The 19593-nt window shown below is 38.3% G+C and overlaps 1 protein-coding gene across 1 annotated transcript in view; it reads left to right on the forward strand.

The window, feature by feature from the left end:
* Window positions 1-19593, forward strand: part of LOC132562368 (GRIP1-associated protein 1-like) — a 56331-nt gene that overhangs the window by 30985 nt on the left and 5753 nt on the right. The window contains exons 24-28 of the mRNA XM_060227110.1: window positions 2370-2427; window positions 2699-2765; window positions 4893-5000; window positions 5371-5464; window positions 6024-6181. Coding sequence (XP_060083093.1) covers window positions 2370-2427; window positions 2699-2765; window positions 4893-5000; window positions 5371-5464; window positions 6024-6181 — 485 coding nt within the window. The remainder of the gene's footprint in view (window positions 1-2369; window positions 2428-2698; window positions 2766-4892; window positions 5001-5370; window positions 5465-6023; window positions 6182-19593) is intronic.

Genomic DNA, 19593 nt, shown 5'->3' on the forward strand with positions numbered 1-19593 from the left:
TGATGTGTTTGAGTTCTGTTGTTGAGGTTGAGATGATGTGTTTGAGTTCTGTTGTTGAGATGATGTGTTTGAGTTCTGCTGTTGAGGTTGAGATGATGTGTTTGAGTTCTGTTGTTGAGATGATGTGTTTGAGTTCTGTTGTTGAGGTGGAGATGAGGTGTTTGAGTTCTGTTGTTGAGATGAGGTGTTTGAGTTCTGTTGTTGAGGTGGAGATGAGGTGTTTGAGTGCTGTTGTTGAGATGATGTGTTTGAGTTCTGTTGTTGAGATGATGTGTTTGAGCTCTGTTGTTGAGGTGGAGATGATGTGTTTGAGTTCTGTTTTTGAGATGAGGTGTTTGAGTTCTGATGAGGTTGAGATGATGTGTTTGAGTTCTGTTGTTGAGGTGGAGATGATGTGTTTGAGTTCTGTTGTTGAGGTGGAGATGATGTGTTTGAGTTCTGTTGTTGAGGTGGAGATGATGTGTTTGAGTTCTGTTGTTGAGGTGGAGATGATGTGTTTGAGTTCTGTTGTTGAGATGATGTGTTTGAGTTCTGTTGTTGAGGTGGAGATGATGTGTTTGAGTTCTGTTGTTGAGATGAGGTGTTTGAGTTCTGTTGTTGAGGTGGAGATGAGGTGTTTGAGTTCTGTTGTTGAGATGTTTTGAGTTTGTTGAGGTGGAGATGAGGTGTTTGAGTTCTGTTGTTGAGATGATATGTTTGAGTTCTGTTGTTGAGATGATGTGTTTGAGTTCTGTTGTTGAGGTTGAGATGATGTGTTTGAGTTCTGTTGTTGAGATGATGTGTTTGAGTTCTGCTGTTGAGGTTGAGATGATGTGTTTGAGTTCTGTTGTTGAGATGATGTGTTTGAGTTCTGTTGTTGAGGTTGAGATGATGTGTTTGAGTTCTGTTGTTGAGGTTGAGATGATGTGTTTGAGTTCTGTTGTTGAGATGATGTGTTTGAGTTCTGCTGTTGAGGTTGAGATGATGTGTTTGAGTTCTGTTGTTGAGATGATGTGTTTGAGTTCTGTTGTTGAGGTGGAGATGATGTGTTTGAGTTCTGTTGTTGAGGTGGAGATGAGGTGTTTGAGTTCTGTTGTTGAGGTGGAGATGATGTGTTTGAGTTCTGTTGTTGAGGTTGAGATGATGTGTTTGAGTTCTGTTGTTAAGGTTGAGATGATGTGTTTGAGTTCTGTTTTTGAGGTGGAGATGAGGTGTTTGAGTTCTGTTGTTGAGGTGGAGATGATGTGTTTGAGTTCTGTTGTTGAGGTGGAGATGATGTGTTTGAGTTCTGTTGTTTAGGTTGAGATGATGTGTTTGACTTCTGTTGTTGAGGTAGAAATGATGTGTTTGAGTTCTGATGTTGAGGTGGAGATGATGTGTTTGAGTTCTGTTGTTGAGGTGGAGATGATGTGTTTGAGTTCTGTTGTTGAGGTGGAGATGATGTGTTTGAGTTCTGTTGTCGAGGTGGAGATGATGTGTTTGAGTTCTGTTGTTTAGGTTGAGATGATGTGTTTGACTTCTGTTGTTGAGGTAGAAATGATGTGTTTGAGTTCTGTTGTTTGAGGTAGAAATGATGTGTTTGAGTTCTGTTGTTGAGGTGGAGATGATGTGTTTGAGTTCTGTTGTTGAGATGGTGTGTTTGAGTTCTGTTGTTGAGATGATGTGTTTGAGTTCTGTTGTTGAGATGATGTGTTTGAGTTGTGTTGTTGAGGTGGAGATGATGTGTTTGAGTTGTGTTGTTGAGGTGGATATGATGTGTTTGAGTTCTGTTGTTGAGGTGGAGATGAGGTGTTTGAGTTCTGTTGTTGAGGTGGAGATGAGGTGTTTGAGTTCTGTTGTTGAGGTGGAGATGAGGTGTTTGAGTTCTGTTGTTGAGGTGGAGATGAGGTGTTTGAGTTCTGTTGTTGAGGTGGAGATGAGGTGTTTGAGTTCTGTTGTTGAGGTGGAGATGAGGTGTTTGAGTTCTGTTGTTGAGGTGGAGATGAGGTGTTTGAGTTCTGTTGTTGAGGTGGAGATGAGGTGTTTGAGTTCTGTTGTTGAGGTGGAGATGAGGTGTTTGAGTTCTGTTGTTGAGGTGGAGATGAGGTGTTTGAGTTCTGTTGTTGAGGTGGAGATGAGGTGTTTGAGTTCTGTTGTTGAGGTGGAGATGATACAATAATAAATGTCAGAATGAAAGAAATAAATGAAGCGTATTGTTTATAGATTGATAATTATGTTAAGACATGACCAATAGTGTCCCAACAGAATCATTTAACTTCTTTTATTATTACCATGAAAAGGTGACTGATGCAGGACCTTTGGATCTTTTCTTATATAGACTTTCACAAAAGTCAAACCTTTTTGTCCTGCTAAATATCCATATTTTTTCATTATTTTTTTCTTTTGTAAAGCTATGGAGGATATGTTTGGCTCATTTGATGGAGACAGTTCTCTGAGAGAAGACAGAAGGTGGGTATCCTGATTCTTCATCCTTCATATAATAAATCCTGTTATAGTTTGGATCTTTGTCAAGTTAGTGTCCTGTCACTCATACTGGTCAAATGAGTTCCTAGTGGATAACAAGTTACACAGTCTGACCGCAAGAAAGTTGACAGGTCTAGTTATAATCTAGTTGATGTGTATGGAAATCTTGTATGAATCATTGAGTTTAAATCTTATTTTGAAATTGTGATGATGTGGTAGTGATTTGTAAAATTATAATGTAAATGTACCCTGACAGTTCTGTGTCCTCCTGGAGTGTGGGAGCCAGTTTAGCCAAAGACATCAGTAACACAAGTGGACCTCAGGTGAGTTTTTAGGTCACATGATACAATCTCCTGAAATGATTTCAATGAAATTTTACAAAATTTTGTGGTCCCTCACCATCAGGGGCCTGAAGAGTAGGGCAAAAAAGGAAAAAAGGGTCACTTGATCGAAATTTCAAAAATCTTCTTCTCAAATCCCAGGAATGGTAGAATCAAGTACTCTTTGTGGATGGAAGGCCTTCAGATGCTTTACCTAAATTATAAATTTCATGACCCCAGGGTGTCACATTTTCCCCTGGGGAGGGGGTAAATTTAACTTATTTGAACATTATTTGTTTATTTCAATTGGAAATAGTTCAGGCATGGTTAGAATTATAGATTGAAGATGACAGTTTGACAAGATGCACATATTGACCTCCACTGATTCCTAGGGGCGTTTCTGGGGTGGGGGGTCAAAAATGGGTCAGGTTGACTGAAATTTCAAAAATCTTCTTCTCAATACTCAGATAATGAAGAACCAAATACTCTTCATGGATGGAAGTTTCTTATGGTGCTTAACCAAACTTGTAATTTTCATAACCCCATGGTCTCACATTTCCCCTTGGGGAGGGGGTGAAATTTACTATAGTTTATATAGAAAAATTTTTATACACCGCCAGAGGCAGTCGTATATTGGCGTCATATTCTTCACCTGTCCCTTCGTGTGTCCATACGTCCATTTCCTTTTTTTTTAACAAAATTATTTCTATGACATGTTACAGGAATCATTGTGACTCATGTGACTGTTAATGCCCTTGAGGCTCTTGTTAGGGTAACAATCAGACAGGCTGAGTTGATAGTTTAGATAATACTGGATTAAGCCACAGCTACAACACAAAAAGGTTTTATAGTGTTAATAGAGGTACTTACAATTAATTCTCAGAAACTGTTGAAATGGGTTTATTGTCTCTCTTACTGAAAGGTGTTCAGTAAAATTATTTACTTTTGTGGAGCTCAATTTTCATAGACTTTCAAAAACATTTTTTACACACTTGATTTTGTGGATAGGTGTAACTCCAATCTACATCCACTGAAAGTGATTCTAACATTTTTTAGACATATGAATTCCTGGATTAAGAACACCCATGAAATTAACCAGAACATCCCAATCCCCCACCAAAAAAATCGTTAATGATTAGCAGTAACTCCCAATCCCCCTTTTCCACCTCATCTAAAAAATAGGGGAAAACAAGGTATTATAGTTAGAAATATGAAAAATTAATCCTGATGCTTGTGGTTTTTTTCCCAGAAATTGAAATAACAGCCATTGTCCTGTGTTTATAATTTAACATAGAAGAATTAATGGTCTTCACTTACATGATCTGTTCTATCGCCACCTACATGAACTGTTCTGTCTTCACCTACATGATCTGTTCTGTCTTCACCTACATGATCTGTTCTGTCTTCACCTACATGATCTGTTCTGTCTTCACCTACATGATCTGTTCTGTCGTCACCTACATGATCTGTTCTGTCTTCACCTACATGATCTGTTCTGTCTTCACCTACATGATCTGTTCTGTCGTCACCTACATGATCTGTTCTGTCGTCACCTACATGATCTGTTCTGTCTTCACCTACATGAACTGTTCTGTCTTCCTATACATGAACTGTTCTGTGGTCACCTACATGATCTGTTCTGTCGTCACCTACATGATCTGTTCTGTCTTCACCTACATGATCTGTTCTGTTGTCACCTACATGATCTGTTCTGTCTTCACCTACATGATCTGTTCTGTCGTCACCTACATGAACTGTTCTGTCGTCACATACATGAACTGTTCTGTCTTCACCTACATGATCTGTTCTGTCGTCACCTACATGAACTGTTCTGTCGTCACATACATGAACTGTTCTGTCTTCACATACATGAACTGTTCTGTCTTCACCTACATGATCTGTTCTGTCTTCACCTACATGATCTGCTCTGTCTTCACCTACATGATCTGTTCTGTCATCACCTACATGATATGTTCTGTCGTCACATACATGAACTGTTCTGTCTTCACCTACATGAACTGTTCTGTCGTCACCTACATGATCTGTTCTGTCTTCACCTACATGATCTGTTCTGTCTTCACCTACATGATCTGTTCTGTCTTCACCTACATGATCTGGACCTCGTTTTAGTCCCCAGATAGACTACAGAGTCCCCTGGGGGATTTGGAACAAGAGCATAATGATTTGGTGTCCAGACTGGCAGAACTACAACAGGAGAAATGGAATATGGAAGAGAAGGTATTTAAAGTCATGTATTATTACTACAGTCTACATATATATGTGAGGGGTTTCAAATTTCTTACTTTGACCTACAGGGCAAGTCCCAAAGTTGTAAGTGATTTTTATGGATATGATAAGTCATGTTTTATAACAAGGACCAGTCTGTAGATATTTTTAAGGGGTTTCTATGGCATCAGAAGTCCTGATTTATAATTACAGAACAATACGTGATAAAACAGATATGTCTGGGATTTCTAGGTTTTCCACTCTTAACCAAAATTCTTTGAAAGGGAAACAAGATCAGGTGATCTTTATAAGGAAATTTCATTTAAACTTTAGATATTGCAAGAAGACTTTTAGTAGTAGTATGTGATGTTATCTCCTACAGGTGTCTCATCTAGAGATGAGCACAGCAGCTATGGCGGAAGATCTCATCTCCAAAACAAAAATTATTGAGCATTATGTTATGGATAGTCGAGCGGGTGAGTAGTCAAATATATTTATCATCAAATCATAGACAACCAAATAACAAGATTATTTATCTTACTGTTCAGTGTCCATCAATCTTCTGGTGAAAAATAGCCAACTAATAAAACAGTTCTATTGTAATATCCTACCAAAAGTCAATCCATTAGGTCCAGTTTGGATCAGAAAATGCTACTGAATAGAAATGTAAGTCAAAAGTCATTGTAGAGAATATATCCAACAACAAGACCATGCCTGGTAGTAAACCTGTCTGTATAATTTGATGTTCTTTAGAATTAGAATCAAATGCCATTTAATTGAACCAATCCTCTGTCACCTTGAAGCTCTTTGCCGATATTCTTTTTTAGTAATGAGACAATGGTTTGGGTGAGCTACTGACTTATTTTCTGGACTGACCTAGTTTAGACACTGATTTTATTTTTGACAACAATTTATTTTCAGGGCTTGATTATTTTAGACACAATTTTATCATTCTATCTACCTTTGGTTCATTTTTTCGTTGTTTTAGGGTATGTGTAGATATTTTATAATAGTATAAATCTTAACAAATTACAGACCCCAAACCACATACTGGAAACCATGACGATAAACTTACACTGAAGAAGGTGCTAGACCTTGTGAATAAATCTGATGAACAGGGACTGAAGGAAATGAACCGAAAGTTACAACGGATGTTAGAAGAAACACTTACCAAAAACATGCACCTTCAAAAGGTAATGTTCACTGATGTTGTTCTCATTACAAAATTTCAGAGCATTAAAAAAAACATTACTGGATTTCTGCTGCCCAGAATTATAACACTTTACTGTAATTAATTTCAATAGCAGTGTACTGAATTGAGTTGTTGAGTCACTGTTGATTTAGCAAATGTGTTTTTACCAATACAGAAAGAGAGACACACATCATGTACATGTTTAACATGGATTCCAGTTATTTTTCTTTAAAATGTAAATCTGTGTATTGTATCTATAACAGTTATTCCCCTTTGTACATGAATCTTTATCGTCATCAGTTATTCCCCTTTTTTATATGAACCTTAATCGTCATCAGTTATTCCCCTTTGTACATGAACCTTTATCGTCATCAGTTATTCTCCTTTGTACTTGAACCTTTGTCATCAGTTATTGCCCTTTGTACGTGAACCTTTGTCATCAGTTATTCCCCTTTGTACGAGAACCTTTGTCATCTGTTATTCCCCTTTGTACGTGAACCTTTGTCATCAGTTATTCCCCTTTGTACGTGAACCTTTGTCATCAGTTATTCTCCTTTGTACATGAACCTTTGTCATCAGTTATTCCCCTTTGTACATGAACCTTTATTGTCATCAGTTATTCCCCTTTGTACGTGAACCTTTGTCATCAGTTATTCCCCTTTGTACGTGAACCTTTGTCATCAGTTATTCCCCTTTGTACGTGAACCTTTGTCATCAGTTATTCCCCTTTGTACATGAACATTTATTGTTATCAGTTATTCCCGTTTGTACATGAACCTTTATTGTCATCAGTTATTCCCCTTTGTACATGAACCTTTATCGTCATCAGTTATTCCCCTTTGTACATGAACCTTTATTGTTATCAGTTATTCCCCTTTGTACATGAACCTTTATCATCATCAGTTATTCCCCTTTGTACATGAACCTTTATCATCATCAGTTATTACCCTTTGTATATGTAATATCAATAAACATATGTAAATACTTGGATCTTATCCATTGAAAAATTCAGGGAAATGTAGTTGAAGATTGCGTAGCTATTCAATAGACCAGTCATTGTTTTTTTGAAATGCACCTCATCAATAAAATGGAATTGTGAAAATTGTATCTGTTACAACATATTTAATTGGAGAGTGATTTTTCTCAAAATTTTGTTGTAAAACTTTTTCCACTTTCCTTATGAGACAGACTCTTTATTCATTGAAACCATCTCACTGAGTACGAAATATCTATAAGATTTTATCATTTCAGAAAAAAACCCAATAATTATGAGGAACAAAAGATCATTTACTTCAACATGATACCTGAAGCAGTAATTACACCAACAAAACAATACAAATGAAATTGTGACTTTAGTTTGGATCCATTAACAGACTTTAACTCATTGAGACTTATATAGGTTATGTCTGTTGTTAAGTCCTTTTTCTTCATGTTTTGTTGAATTGAATAAATTGGAAAAAATAATCCTGTAAGATGTTAAAGAGCTTTTAACTGACTCAGATTACGTGTGAGTAGAACTTTTGATATATTACCTACACTTTCTACACCGAGCATCAACTTACTCATATCACATCTCTGTAGAGCGTTGAAGTGACCCTGATCACAGTACCTATCTACCCATAGAGCTTTTCACTGTGTTTTACTGACCAAGAACACATTGCCTAGTAAGGTCTTTACAGAGCTTTTCACTGACCAAGAACACACTGCTCAGTAAGGTCTTTACAGTGTGTTTTACTGACCAAGAACACATTGCCTAGTAAGGTCTTTACAGTGTGTTTTACTGACCAAGAACACACTGCTCAGTAAGGTCTTTACAGTGTGTTTTACTGACCAAGAACACATTGCCTAGTAAGGTCTTTACAGTGTGTTTTACTGACCAAGAACACATTGCCTAGTAAGGTCTTTACAGTGTGTTTTACTGACCAAGAACACATTGCCTAGTAAGGTCTTTACAGTGTGTTTTACTGACCAAGAACACACTGCTCAGTAAGATCTTTATAGAGCTTTTAAAAAAATTTTAAAAGATATTTCTAGAAAAGCACTGGATTGATCTCTCTCAGAAAAATGAAATGGCCATCAGGCAACAATCTTTGATTTTGACTTTGCAAGGCTAATATCACTATTTCTCGAGAAGTACCCAATGGATCTTTATTAGATTTCATATATAGGTTCCCTTTGGTCCCTAGTTGTGCACATTAGTTTTTGGGTCTGAACAGAAAAACAAAATGGCCAAAAGGCGACCATCTTAGTTTTAGACTTTGAAAGTTTCTTATCACTATTTCTTGAGAAGTATAGCATGTATCTTTCTCAAATTTTATATGTATGCTTTGATTTTGGTACTGATTAGAAAAATCAAAGTAGCTCACAAGCGGCCATCTTTGATTTTGGCTTTAAAAGTTTGCTATCACTATTTCTTGTATAGATCTTTCTCAAATTTCATGTATAGTTTCCTATTAGTCCCTAGTTGTGCCTGTTCGAGTTTTGAACCGATCAGTAAAACAAAATGGCTGACAGGCAACCGTCAAATATTTGGTCCCTTTGGTCTCTCCTTGTACCCGGTTGATTTTAGGACTGAGCAGAAGAAACATAATGGCTTCCAGGTGGCCACTTTGGATTTGTTGGGTAAAAATTATCATGGCTATTTCTGCAAAGGAATGTTCAAATGCCTTATCATTAAGAGTAAAAACAGAGAAGAGAAAAGAAGGTAAAGATCTAACTCTCAATGAGAAAATAAAGATCAAACAATGGAGGGCACTGAGATCGCTCTGGGATCTCTTATAAAGATCAAACAATGGTGGGCACTGAGATCGCTCTGGGATCTCTTATATAGATCAAACAATGGTGGGCACCAAGATCCCTTTGGGATCTCCTATATAGATCAAACAATGGTGGGCACCAAGATCCCTCTGGGATCTCTTATAAAGATCAAACAATGGTGGGCACCAAGATCCCTCTGGGATCTCTTATAAAGACCACACAATGGTGGGCACCAAGATCCCTCTGGGATCTCTTATAAAGATCAAACAATGGTGGGCACCAAGATCCCTTTGGGATCTCCTATATAGATCAAACAATGGTGGGCGCCAAGATCCCTCTGGGATCTCTTATAAAGATCAAACAATGGTGGGCACCAAGATCCCTCTGGGATCTCTTATATAGATCAAACAATGGTGGGTGCCAACATCCCTCTGGGATCTCTTATAAAGATCAAACAATGGTGGGCACCAAGATCCCTCTGGGATCTCTTATTCAGTAATATCTATATGGAGTTTTCAGTGTACTCCAATTACATTTCTGTTGAGATTTCAACGGACTCAGATTACGTCATTCTAGAAGAAATTCAGTTGTCTGTTGTTTTTTGATTGAGGAATATCAACTAAGCTGAAAGATTTTGTCAGCTAAGGGACTAGAATGGAGACATGTAGTAGACCTCTAAATGAAGAGTTTCAAACCTGTTCTTGCCTCTCAGATTATTTAAAGCTAGAAAGTGGATGTTTAACATTTATAAAGATTGTATACCTGGGTTCCAGGAGAGGAAATAGGAGGGAATCTTGTAAGATTCAATATCAAATCTACAAGTGAAGCAACATCAATGAAGTATGAAGTCTGTAGGAATTCTACAATGGAGGGGGGATAACAAGTTTATATATAACCTGATCTCAAATGAATGATTTTAACACATAAGTATTCTGTTATTACATACAATGTGAAAATGACAGCTTCTCAGCATACAGAAAGAACTATCTTCTTCATTGTGATCTAGATATTGCTATCATCAAGTTTTACAACTGTCATATTCTTATTTGCCCTCATCAACAAATCTGTGGCTGAAGATCATAACTGATTTTTGATAAACATTTTTCACTTACTCTGTTATTAATAAAGTAAAACACTAGTTATAAATATTTTATCACACATGGAATATGACCTTGATGATCTGTGATTGGCTGGTTTCCATTGTGATGTCATAGCTTCAAAGTGCTATTTGCATTATGACGTCACCAAAGAGCTTTGGAGCAAGAACATGGACAGTTTATATTTTGTACAAGTTTAAAACATTTTCATAAATCTTTGCAAAAAATTTTAGTCTCTGTGATATCTAGAATCAAACATTTGTTTATGCTTCATATGAGATTTATAAAACTTGTCATTTTTGTTTCATTTTACCTCACTAATGGCTCAGCAAAAAAGAAATTCCTATACTTGTTTCATAAATCTCATTTGAAATGGAGACACACTTTAAGATCCTCTATCTCTGAATAGTGCATCCATTTTTTTCCATTACAAATGTATGAATATTGTACATTTTTTTATTTTGTCGTTGTCTTCTCGCCATTTTGAACTATTTGCTACTGTCAGACTTATTTCTATTAGTTAAACTCCCATAGTTATCACTCCCGTGGGACAGCTGATGGATGACACTTGCTAATCGAGGGTCACATCAAGACCAAACACAACCTTATTATTGAATTCACTTAATGGGATCAGATGCAGTTTTGGTGTATTAGGGTTAAGAGAATCCTTAATTGTCCAATATGGTTATCAGGCCATGTCCTTCTTATCTAGTCCAGGTGTTTAATGCTCTGACTGGAAACTATTTCAAAACCTTTTACTGCCGTGTGACCTGAATGTTTGTACTTAGGTTCTCCATCAGGCAGAAGACAATGCATTACAAATAGGGTTTCCTCAGCAGTATATCAAATTGCTGTAGTTCAGCATTTATAAATGGATTTTGTCAAGCAAATCAACTTTATGTGGTCAGGAAATGCTAACATTGGAGGAAATGTGAAACTATCTGTACAAACACCAACCAGTTTTAGTGTGATGATGTAGGCAAATGTTTTAGAGTGGAAGTCGTGTGATGTTTGAATACATCAACACTTGAATTGTGTGATGTTAGTACAAGATTACACTTGAATTGTGTGATGTTAGTACAAGATTACACTGGGGTTGTGTGATGTTAGTACAAGATTACACTGGGTTTGTGTGATGTTAGTACAAGATTACACTGGGGTTGTGTGACTAAGTACAAGATTACACTGGGGTTGTGTGATGTTAGTACAAGATTACACTGGGTTTGTGTGATGTAAGTACAATATTACACTGGGGTTGTGTGATGTTAGTACAAGATTACACTGGGGTTGTGTGATGTAAGTACAATATTACACTGGGGCTGTGTGATGTTAGTACAAGATTACACTGAGGTTGTGTGATGTTAGTACAATATTACACTGGGGTTGTGTGATGTTAGTACAAGATTACACTGGGGTTGTGTGATGTTAGTAAAAGATTACACTGGGGTTGTGTGATGTAAGTACAATATTACACTGGGGTTGTGTGATGTTAGTACAAAATTACACTGAGGTTGTGTGATGTTAGTACAATATTACACTGGGGTTGTGTGACTAAGTACAAGATTACACTGAGGTTGTGTGATGTTAGTACAATATTACACTGGGGTTGTGTGATGTTAGTACAAGATTACACTGGGGTTGTGTGATGTTAGTACAAGATTACACTGGGGTTGTGTGATGTTAGTACAAGATTACACTGGGGTTGTGTGATGTTAGTACAAGATTACACTGAGGTTGTGTGATGTTAGTACAAGATTACACTGGGGTTGTGTGATGTTAGTACAATATTACACTGGGGTTGTGTGATGTTAGTACAATATTACACTGGGGTTGTGTGATGTTAGTACAAGATTACACTGGGGTTGTGTGATGTTAGTACAATATTACACTGGGGTTGTGTGATGTAAGTACAATATTACACTGGGGTTGTGTGATGTTAGTACAACATTACACTGGGGCTGTGTGATGTTAGTACAAGATTACACTGGGGTTGTGTGTACAATATTACACTGGGGTTGTGTGATGTTAGTACAAGATTACACTGAGGTTGTGTGATGTTAGTACAATATTACACTGGGGTTGTGTGATGTTAGTACAAGATTACACTGGGGTTGTGTGATGTTAGTACAAGATTACACTGGGGTTGTGTGATGTTAGTACAAGATTACACTGGGGTTGTGTGATGTTAGTACAATATTACACTGGGGTTGTGTGATGTTAGTACAAGATTACACTGGGGTTGTGTGATGTTAGTACAAGATTACACTGGTGTTGTGTGACTAAGTACAAGATTACACTGGTGTTGTGTGATGTTAGTACAAGATTACACTTGAATTATGTGATGTTAGTACAAGATTACACTGGGGTTGTGTGATGTTAGTACAATATTACACTGGGGTTGTGTGATGTAAGTACAATATTACACTGGGGTTGTGTGGTGTTAGTACAAGATTACACTGGGGTTGTGTGATGTTAGTACAATATTACACTTGAATTATGTGATGTTACTACAAGATTACACTGGGGTTGTATGATGTAAGTACAAGATTACACTGGGGTTGTGTATAGTATAGATCCTATGTTAGAGTGTAGATTGAGATGAAGGTATAGAATTGATCCAATGTTTGAGTGTAGGTTGAGATCTTGGTATAGAATTGATCCTATGTTTGAGTGTAGGTTGAGATTTAGGTATAGAATTGATCCTATGTTTGAGTGTAGGTTGAGATATAGGTTTAGAATTGATCCTATGTTTGAGTGTAGGTTGAGATATAGGTTTAGAATTGATCCTATGTTTGAGTGTAGGTTGAGATCTAGGTATAGAATTGATCCTATTTTTGAGTGTAGGTTGAGATCTAGGAATAGAATTGATCCTATGTTTGAGTGTAGGTTAAGATAAAGGTATAGAATTGATCCTATATTTGAGTGAAGGTAGAGATATAGGTATATAATTGATCCTATATTTGAGTGAAGGTAGATATATAGGTATAGAATTGATCCTATATTTGAGTGAAAGTAGAGATATAGGTATAGAATTGATCCTATGTTTGAGTGTAGGTTGAGATAAAGGTATAGAATTGTTCCTATGTTTGAGTGTAGGTTGAGATAAAGGTATAGAATTGATCCTATGTTTGAGTGTAGGTTGAGATCTAGGTATAGAATTGATCCTATGTTTGAGTGTAGGTTGAGATCTAGGTATAGAATTGATCCTACGTTTGAGTGTAGGTTGAGATCTAGGTAAAGAATTGATCCTATGTTTGAGTGTAGGTTGAGATCTAGGTATAGAATTGATCCTATGTTTGAGTGTAGGTTGAGATCTAGGTATAGAATTGATCCTATGTTTGAGTGTAGGTTGAGATCTAGGTATAGAATTGATCCTATGTTTGAGTGTAGGTTGAGATCTAGGTATAGAATTGATCCTATGTTTGAGTGTAGGTTGAGATAAAGGTATAGAATTGATCCTATGTTTGAGTTAAGGTTGAGATCTAGGTATAGAATTGATCCTATGTTTGAGTGTAGGTTGAGATCTAGGTATAGAATTGATCCTATGTTTGAGTGTAGGTTGAGATCTAGGTATAGAATTGATCCTGTGTTTGAGTTTAGGTTGAGATCTAGGTATAGAATTGATCCTATGTTTGAGTGTAGGTTGAGATCTAGGTATAGAATTGATCCTATGTTTGAGTGTAGGTTGAGATCTAGGTATAGAATTGATCCTATGTTTGAGTGTAGGTTGAGATCTAGGTATAGAATTGATCCTATGTTTGAGTGTAGGTTGAGATCTAGGTATAGAATTGATCCTATGTTTGAGTGTAGGTTGAGATCTAGGTATAGAATTGTTCCTATGTTTGAGTGTAGGTTGAGATCTAGGTATAGAATTGATCCTATGTTTGAGTGTAGGTTGAGATCTAGGTATAGAATTGATCCTATGTTTGAGTTTAGATTGAGATCTAGGTATAGAATTGATCCTATGTTTGAGTGTATGTTGATATCTAGGTATAGAATTGATCCACCAACCTTATGTTCTCTGTGTTATTGCTACCGTAGTGATACACACATAAATGTTACTGGGATGTTTTATTCAACATTTTGATAATAATGTTTGTACAGCTATCTTGATATGACCTTTCACATTTTGTCAAGGTGTATTATATAATATATATACTATATACATTGATTATGTATAGGTCAAAAGTCATGTACACGTATGTGTGTTATGTCAAAGGTATACTTCTAAACTCAGGGTGGTATGCATCACGTTTTAGAATATAGATGAAATTTCATACATTATGTCTTTCATCCTAGGTCAAATGTCAAATATTTTGTATATATGTATTCAGTTTATAGGTCAAAGGTCAGAAGGACATTTATTTAAATTTAGCATATAGGTTATCAGGCCAAATACCATCTCTACAATCTTAGGTCAAAGGTCACAGGTCAACCCATAGTTCATTGGTGTTTTGCCATTTGCTCACTAGCTTACAATAAAATCCCGGCTTCTTCTGTCCATCAGACACTGAGTGGACATAAACATGGGATAGATTGATGGTCTTTATTCTTCTGATTTATGTGAAGTATGCATGATTGACATGTTGCAATTAATTTACTATGGAAATATAAGGGGGCAGTGGAGAAGAAAAAAGTGAAATATTATCATTTTGTGTCATTGCACATAGGAATAAAATTCATGAAGAAATCAAATGAATTTGGAGTCAATACATCATACGGAGTTTTGACAAGCGATTCCATGGTTACGGAGTTTTGACAAGCGATTCCATGGTTCTATGTATCTATTCAATCTACAGTCCTGTCAGTCTGTATTACTCAGCTTTAATTGAAATTAAGTAATCTCCTTGAGATCTAGAGCAAAGGCGCATTTGGTGACTGACACTGTGTTCTGGCTAGTGCTGATGTTGCGGTGATTCCATGTAATTGACGATCCTGCCAAATGCTTTAAGCTTTCCTTTGGTGAATACAAGAAAGATGTGATTCCGAGGAAATCCAATGTTACAGCTCTGGCTGGTAGTCTCATACAGAGTTAAAATTTCATCCTGCTTTAAGATTGATAGAAAAGTTTAAACTCATCGTAACGTGTTAATTAAAATGTGTTGTATCAGATCATAAACCTTAAGCCATCTTTTGACAAACCATTGTAATACCCATGGCTTGGCTGTAAAACATTGCTTTTTGATATACAGTGGATTTTCCCTGACTGAAACCCATAGGATATCGCTAGTACATGTGTAAATATACACTGGGTGTTGAGGCTAGAGTCCCTGTAGGGAGCTCCTGTCAGATCAATACAACAGCCATTGTAAGGCCTACCCGGTCTCTGTAAAGCATTTTGGAAGATTTAGCTGTGGGCTGATGATAAGACTATGATCCCTTGAGAATAGCAGGCTCCGCGACTATAAAAATACTCCATCACAATTATATATGCCGTGAGCCATGGATGGCCTTGGCAATGCTATCTAGTCTTAATCACTTCTTGACCTTGTCAAAAAGACGTGAAAAGCACAATCAGGAATGATTGAAGTGATACTACATATGTCAAATGATCAATTAAAAGAAGATCACTGTGTTGTCCCTCTAGAATTGATTTTTCATTGATGATGCTTATATGATCTAAAACTTTTGATCAAGAAGTTAATTGTAGAAAACTAAAGCAATCAAACATACGAATGAACAAACACATGCAAAACTTTAATGAATTGTATCAATTTCGGATAAAGAAAAATGACAAAGTGATGAGAATTACTCGAGGAATTCTAATGCCATTTGCAGATTTACATAGATATTTTTATCTTTCACAACATTCACTACTTCTTTACCATGTCATGATTGTATATTGTTATCTAATTTTTATCCTGTCAGGTACACTTTACACTGTCCAACCTTGGCCTTGTCAGTTACACTTTGGACTGTCCAACCTTGACATTGTCAGTGATATTTTTGTGGTGCCCAACCTTGACCTTGTCAGTGATATGTCATACTGTCCAACCTTGATCCTATCAGTGATATTTTTGTACTGTCTAACTTTGACCTTGTCAGTGATATTTTTGTACTGTCTTACCTTGGCCTTGCCAGTGATCATTTTGTACTGTCTTACCTTAGCCTTGCCAGTGATATTTTTGTACTGTCTTACCTTGACCTTGCCAGTGATAATTTTGTACTGTCCAACCTTGACCTTGCCAGTGATATTTTTGTACTGTCTAACATTGACCTTGTCAGTGATATTTTTGTACTGTCCAATCTTGACCTTGTCAGTTATATTTTCGTACTGTCTTACTTTGACCTTATCAGTGATATTTTTGTGGTGCCCAACCTTGACCTTGACCCTATCAGTGATCATTTTGTACTGTCTTACCTTGGCCTTGCCAGTGATATTTTTGTACTGTCTTACCTTGGCCTTGCCAGTGATCATTTTGTACTGTCCAACCTTGACCTTGCCAGTGATATTGTTGCTCTGTAACTGATGATTGCAATGTGGTTAGTAGTATTGATGCTAGTTTTTCTGTATTGAGCCAAACGGGTTAAATCAGTGTTGATTATCTTTTTTCAGCAGTAAGCCCAGGACTAGCAGTACGGATGCCCTTTGTGGCAGTAATGAGCCCTGTTTCAGCATTATTGAGCCCAGTATTTGCATTTCAAGCTCTGTAATAGCATTTTAGAGCCCTGGGTTATCTGTACTGAGTCCTGTTTCAGTAGCGTCAAGCCTGTTTTAACCATGTCTATAAATTTGTAAGCGGTGCTGAAACCTGATTTATCAGTGTTATTAAACCTGCTTCAGTAGTGGTGAACCCATTTTAAGTTGTAGAAAGGCTGATATTTACAATACTTTGCCCTATATTTGCAGAACTGAGCCCTGTTTCAGTAGACTTGAACCCTGTATAAGCCTAAACAAGCCCTATGTTTAAAGTATTGAACCCTGTGTTTGCAGTCAGGAACCATGTTAAAGCTGTATCAATCACTGTGTTTGCAGTGTTGAGCCCTGTTTCAGTCGCCTCGAACCCAGATAAAAGCCCTGTGTTCACAATACTGAGCCCTGTGTTGGTATTTCTGAGCCCTGTATTCGCAGTAATGCACCTATGTTTTCAGAACTGAGTCCTGTGTTTGTAGAACTACGTCCTATGATTGCAATACTGAGCCCTGTGTTTGCAGTACTGAGCCTTTTGTTTGCTGTGTTGAGCCCCATTTCTCTAGCTTCGAACCCTGTATAAAGCCATGTGTTTGCTGTACTAAGCCCTGTGGTTGCAATATGGAGTCCTATGGTTGTAGTATTGAGCCCTATATCCGTTGTCCTGTGTTTGAAGTACTGAACCCAGTGGTTGCTGTACTGAGCCCAGTGGTTGCTGTACTGAGCCCTGTGTTTGCAGTACTGTGCCCAGTGGTTTCTGTACTGAGCCCTGTGCTGGCATTTCTGAATCCTGTGTTTGCAGGACTGAGACATATGATTGCAGTACTGAACTCTATATTTGCAGTACTGAACACTGTTTGCAGTACTAAGCCCTATATTTGCAATACTGCACCCTGTTTTTGCAGTACTAAGCCCTATATTTGCAGTCATGAGACCTGTGTTTGCAGTACTAAGCCCTATATTTGCAGTCATGAGACCTGTGTTTGCAGTACTAAACCCTGTGTTTGCAGTAATGAGACCTGTGTTTGCAGTACTGAGCCCTGTGTTTGCAGTAGTAAGCCTGTTGTTTGTAGTGTTGAGCCCTGTGCTTGCAGTAGTAAGCCTGGTGTTTGTAGTGTTGAGCCCTGTGTTTGCAGTACTGAGCCCTGTGTTTGCAGTAGTAAGCCTGGTGTTTGTAGTGTTGAGCCCTGTGTTTGCAGTAGTAAGCCTGGTGTTTGTAGTGTTGAGCCCTGTGCTTGCAGTAGTAAGCCTGGTGTTTGTAGTGTTGAGCCCTGTGTTTGCAGTAGTAAGCCTGGTGTTTGTAGTGTTGAGCCCTGTGCTTGCAGTAGTAAGCCTGGTGTTTGTAGTGTTGAGCCCAGTGTTTGCAGTAGTAAGCCTGGTGTTTGTAGTGTTGAGCCCTGTGTTTGCAGTAGTAAGCCTGGTGTTTGTAGTGTTGAGCCCTGTGCTTGCAGTAGTAAGCCTGGTGTTTGTAGTGTTGAGCCCTGTGCTTGCAGTAGTAAGCCTGGTGTTTGTAGTGTTGAGCCCAGTGTTTGCAGTAGTAAGCCTGGTGTTTGTAGTGTTGAGCCCTGTGTTTGCAGTAGTAAGCCTGGTGTTTGTAGTGTTGAGCCCTGTGCTTGCAGTAGTAAGCCTGGTGTTTGTAGTGTTGAGCCCAGTGTTTGCAGTAGTAAGCCTGGTGTTTGTAGTGTTGAGCCCTGTGCTTGCAGTAGTAAGCCTGGTGTTTGTAGTGTTGAGCCCTGTGTTTGCAGTAGTAAGCCTGGTGTTTGTAGTGTTGAGCCCTGTGCTTGCAGTAGTAAGCCTGGTGTTTGTAGTGTTGAGCCCAGTGTTTGCAGTAGTAAGCCTGGTGTTTGTAGTGTTGAGCCCTGTGCTTGCAGTAGTAAGCCTGGTGTTTGTAGTGTTGAGCCCTGTGCTTGCAGTAGTAAGCCTGGTGTTTGTAGTGTTGAGCCCAGTGTTTGCAGTAGTAAGCCTGGTGTTTGTAGTGTTGAGCCCAGTGTTTGCAGTAGTAAGCCTGGTGTTTGTAGTGTTGAGCCCTGTGCTTGCAGTAGTAAGCCTGGTGTTTGTAGTGTTGAGCCCTGTGTTTGCAGTAGTAAGCCTGGTGTTTGTAGTGTTGAGCCCTGTGCTTGCAGTAGTAAGCCTGGTGTTTGTAGTGTTGAGCCCAGTGTTTGCAGTAGTAAGCCTGGTGTTTGTAGTGTTGAGCCCTGTGTTTGCAGTAGTAAGCCTGGTGTTTGTAGTGTTGAGCCCTGTGCTTGCAGTAGTAAGCCTGGTGTTTGTAGTGTTGAGCCCTGTGCTTGCAGTAGTAAGCCTGGTGTTTGTAGTGTTGAGCCCAGTGTTTGCAGTAGTAAGCCTGGTGTTTGTAGTGTTGAGCCCTGTGTTTGCAGTAGTAAGCCTGGTGTTTGTAGTGTTGAGCCCTGTGCTTGCAGTAGTAAGCCTGGTGTTTGTAGTGTTGAGCCCTGTGCTTGCAGTAGTAAGCCTGGTGTTTGTAGTGTTGAGCCCTGTGCTTGCAGTACTGAGCCCTGTGTTTGCAGTAGTAAGCCTGGTGTTTGTAGTGTTGAGCCCTGTGTTTGCAGTAGTAAGCCTGGTGTTTGTAGTGTTGAGCCCTGTGCTTGCAGTAGTAAGCCTGGTGTTTGTAGTGTTGAGCCCTGTGTTTGCAGTAGTAAGCCTGGTGTTTGTAGTGTTGAGCCCTGTGTTTGCAGTAGTAAGCCTGGTGTTTGTAGTGTTGAGCCCAGTGTTTGCAGTAGTAAGCCTGGTGTTTGTAGTGTTGAGCCCAGTGTTTGCAGTAGTAAGCCTGGTGTTTGTAGTGTTGAGCCCTGTGTTTGCAGTAGTAAGCCTGGTGTTTGTAGTGTTGAGCCCTGTGCTTGCAGTAGTAAGCCTGGTGTTTGTAGTGTTGAGCCCTGTGCTTGCAGTAGTAAGCCTGGTGTTTGTAGTGTTGAG

This window comes from Ylistrum balloti, unplaced genomic scaffold (assembly GCF_031769215.1).
Source record: "Ylistrum balloti isolate Yb309-2 unplaced genomic scaffold, AGI_CSIRO_Ybal_v1 Utg371400, whole genome shotgun sequence".
Taxonomy (NCBI): Eukaryota; Metazoa; Mollusca; class Bivalvia; order Pectinida; family Pectinidae; genus Ylistrum; species Ylistrum balloti.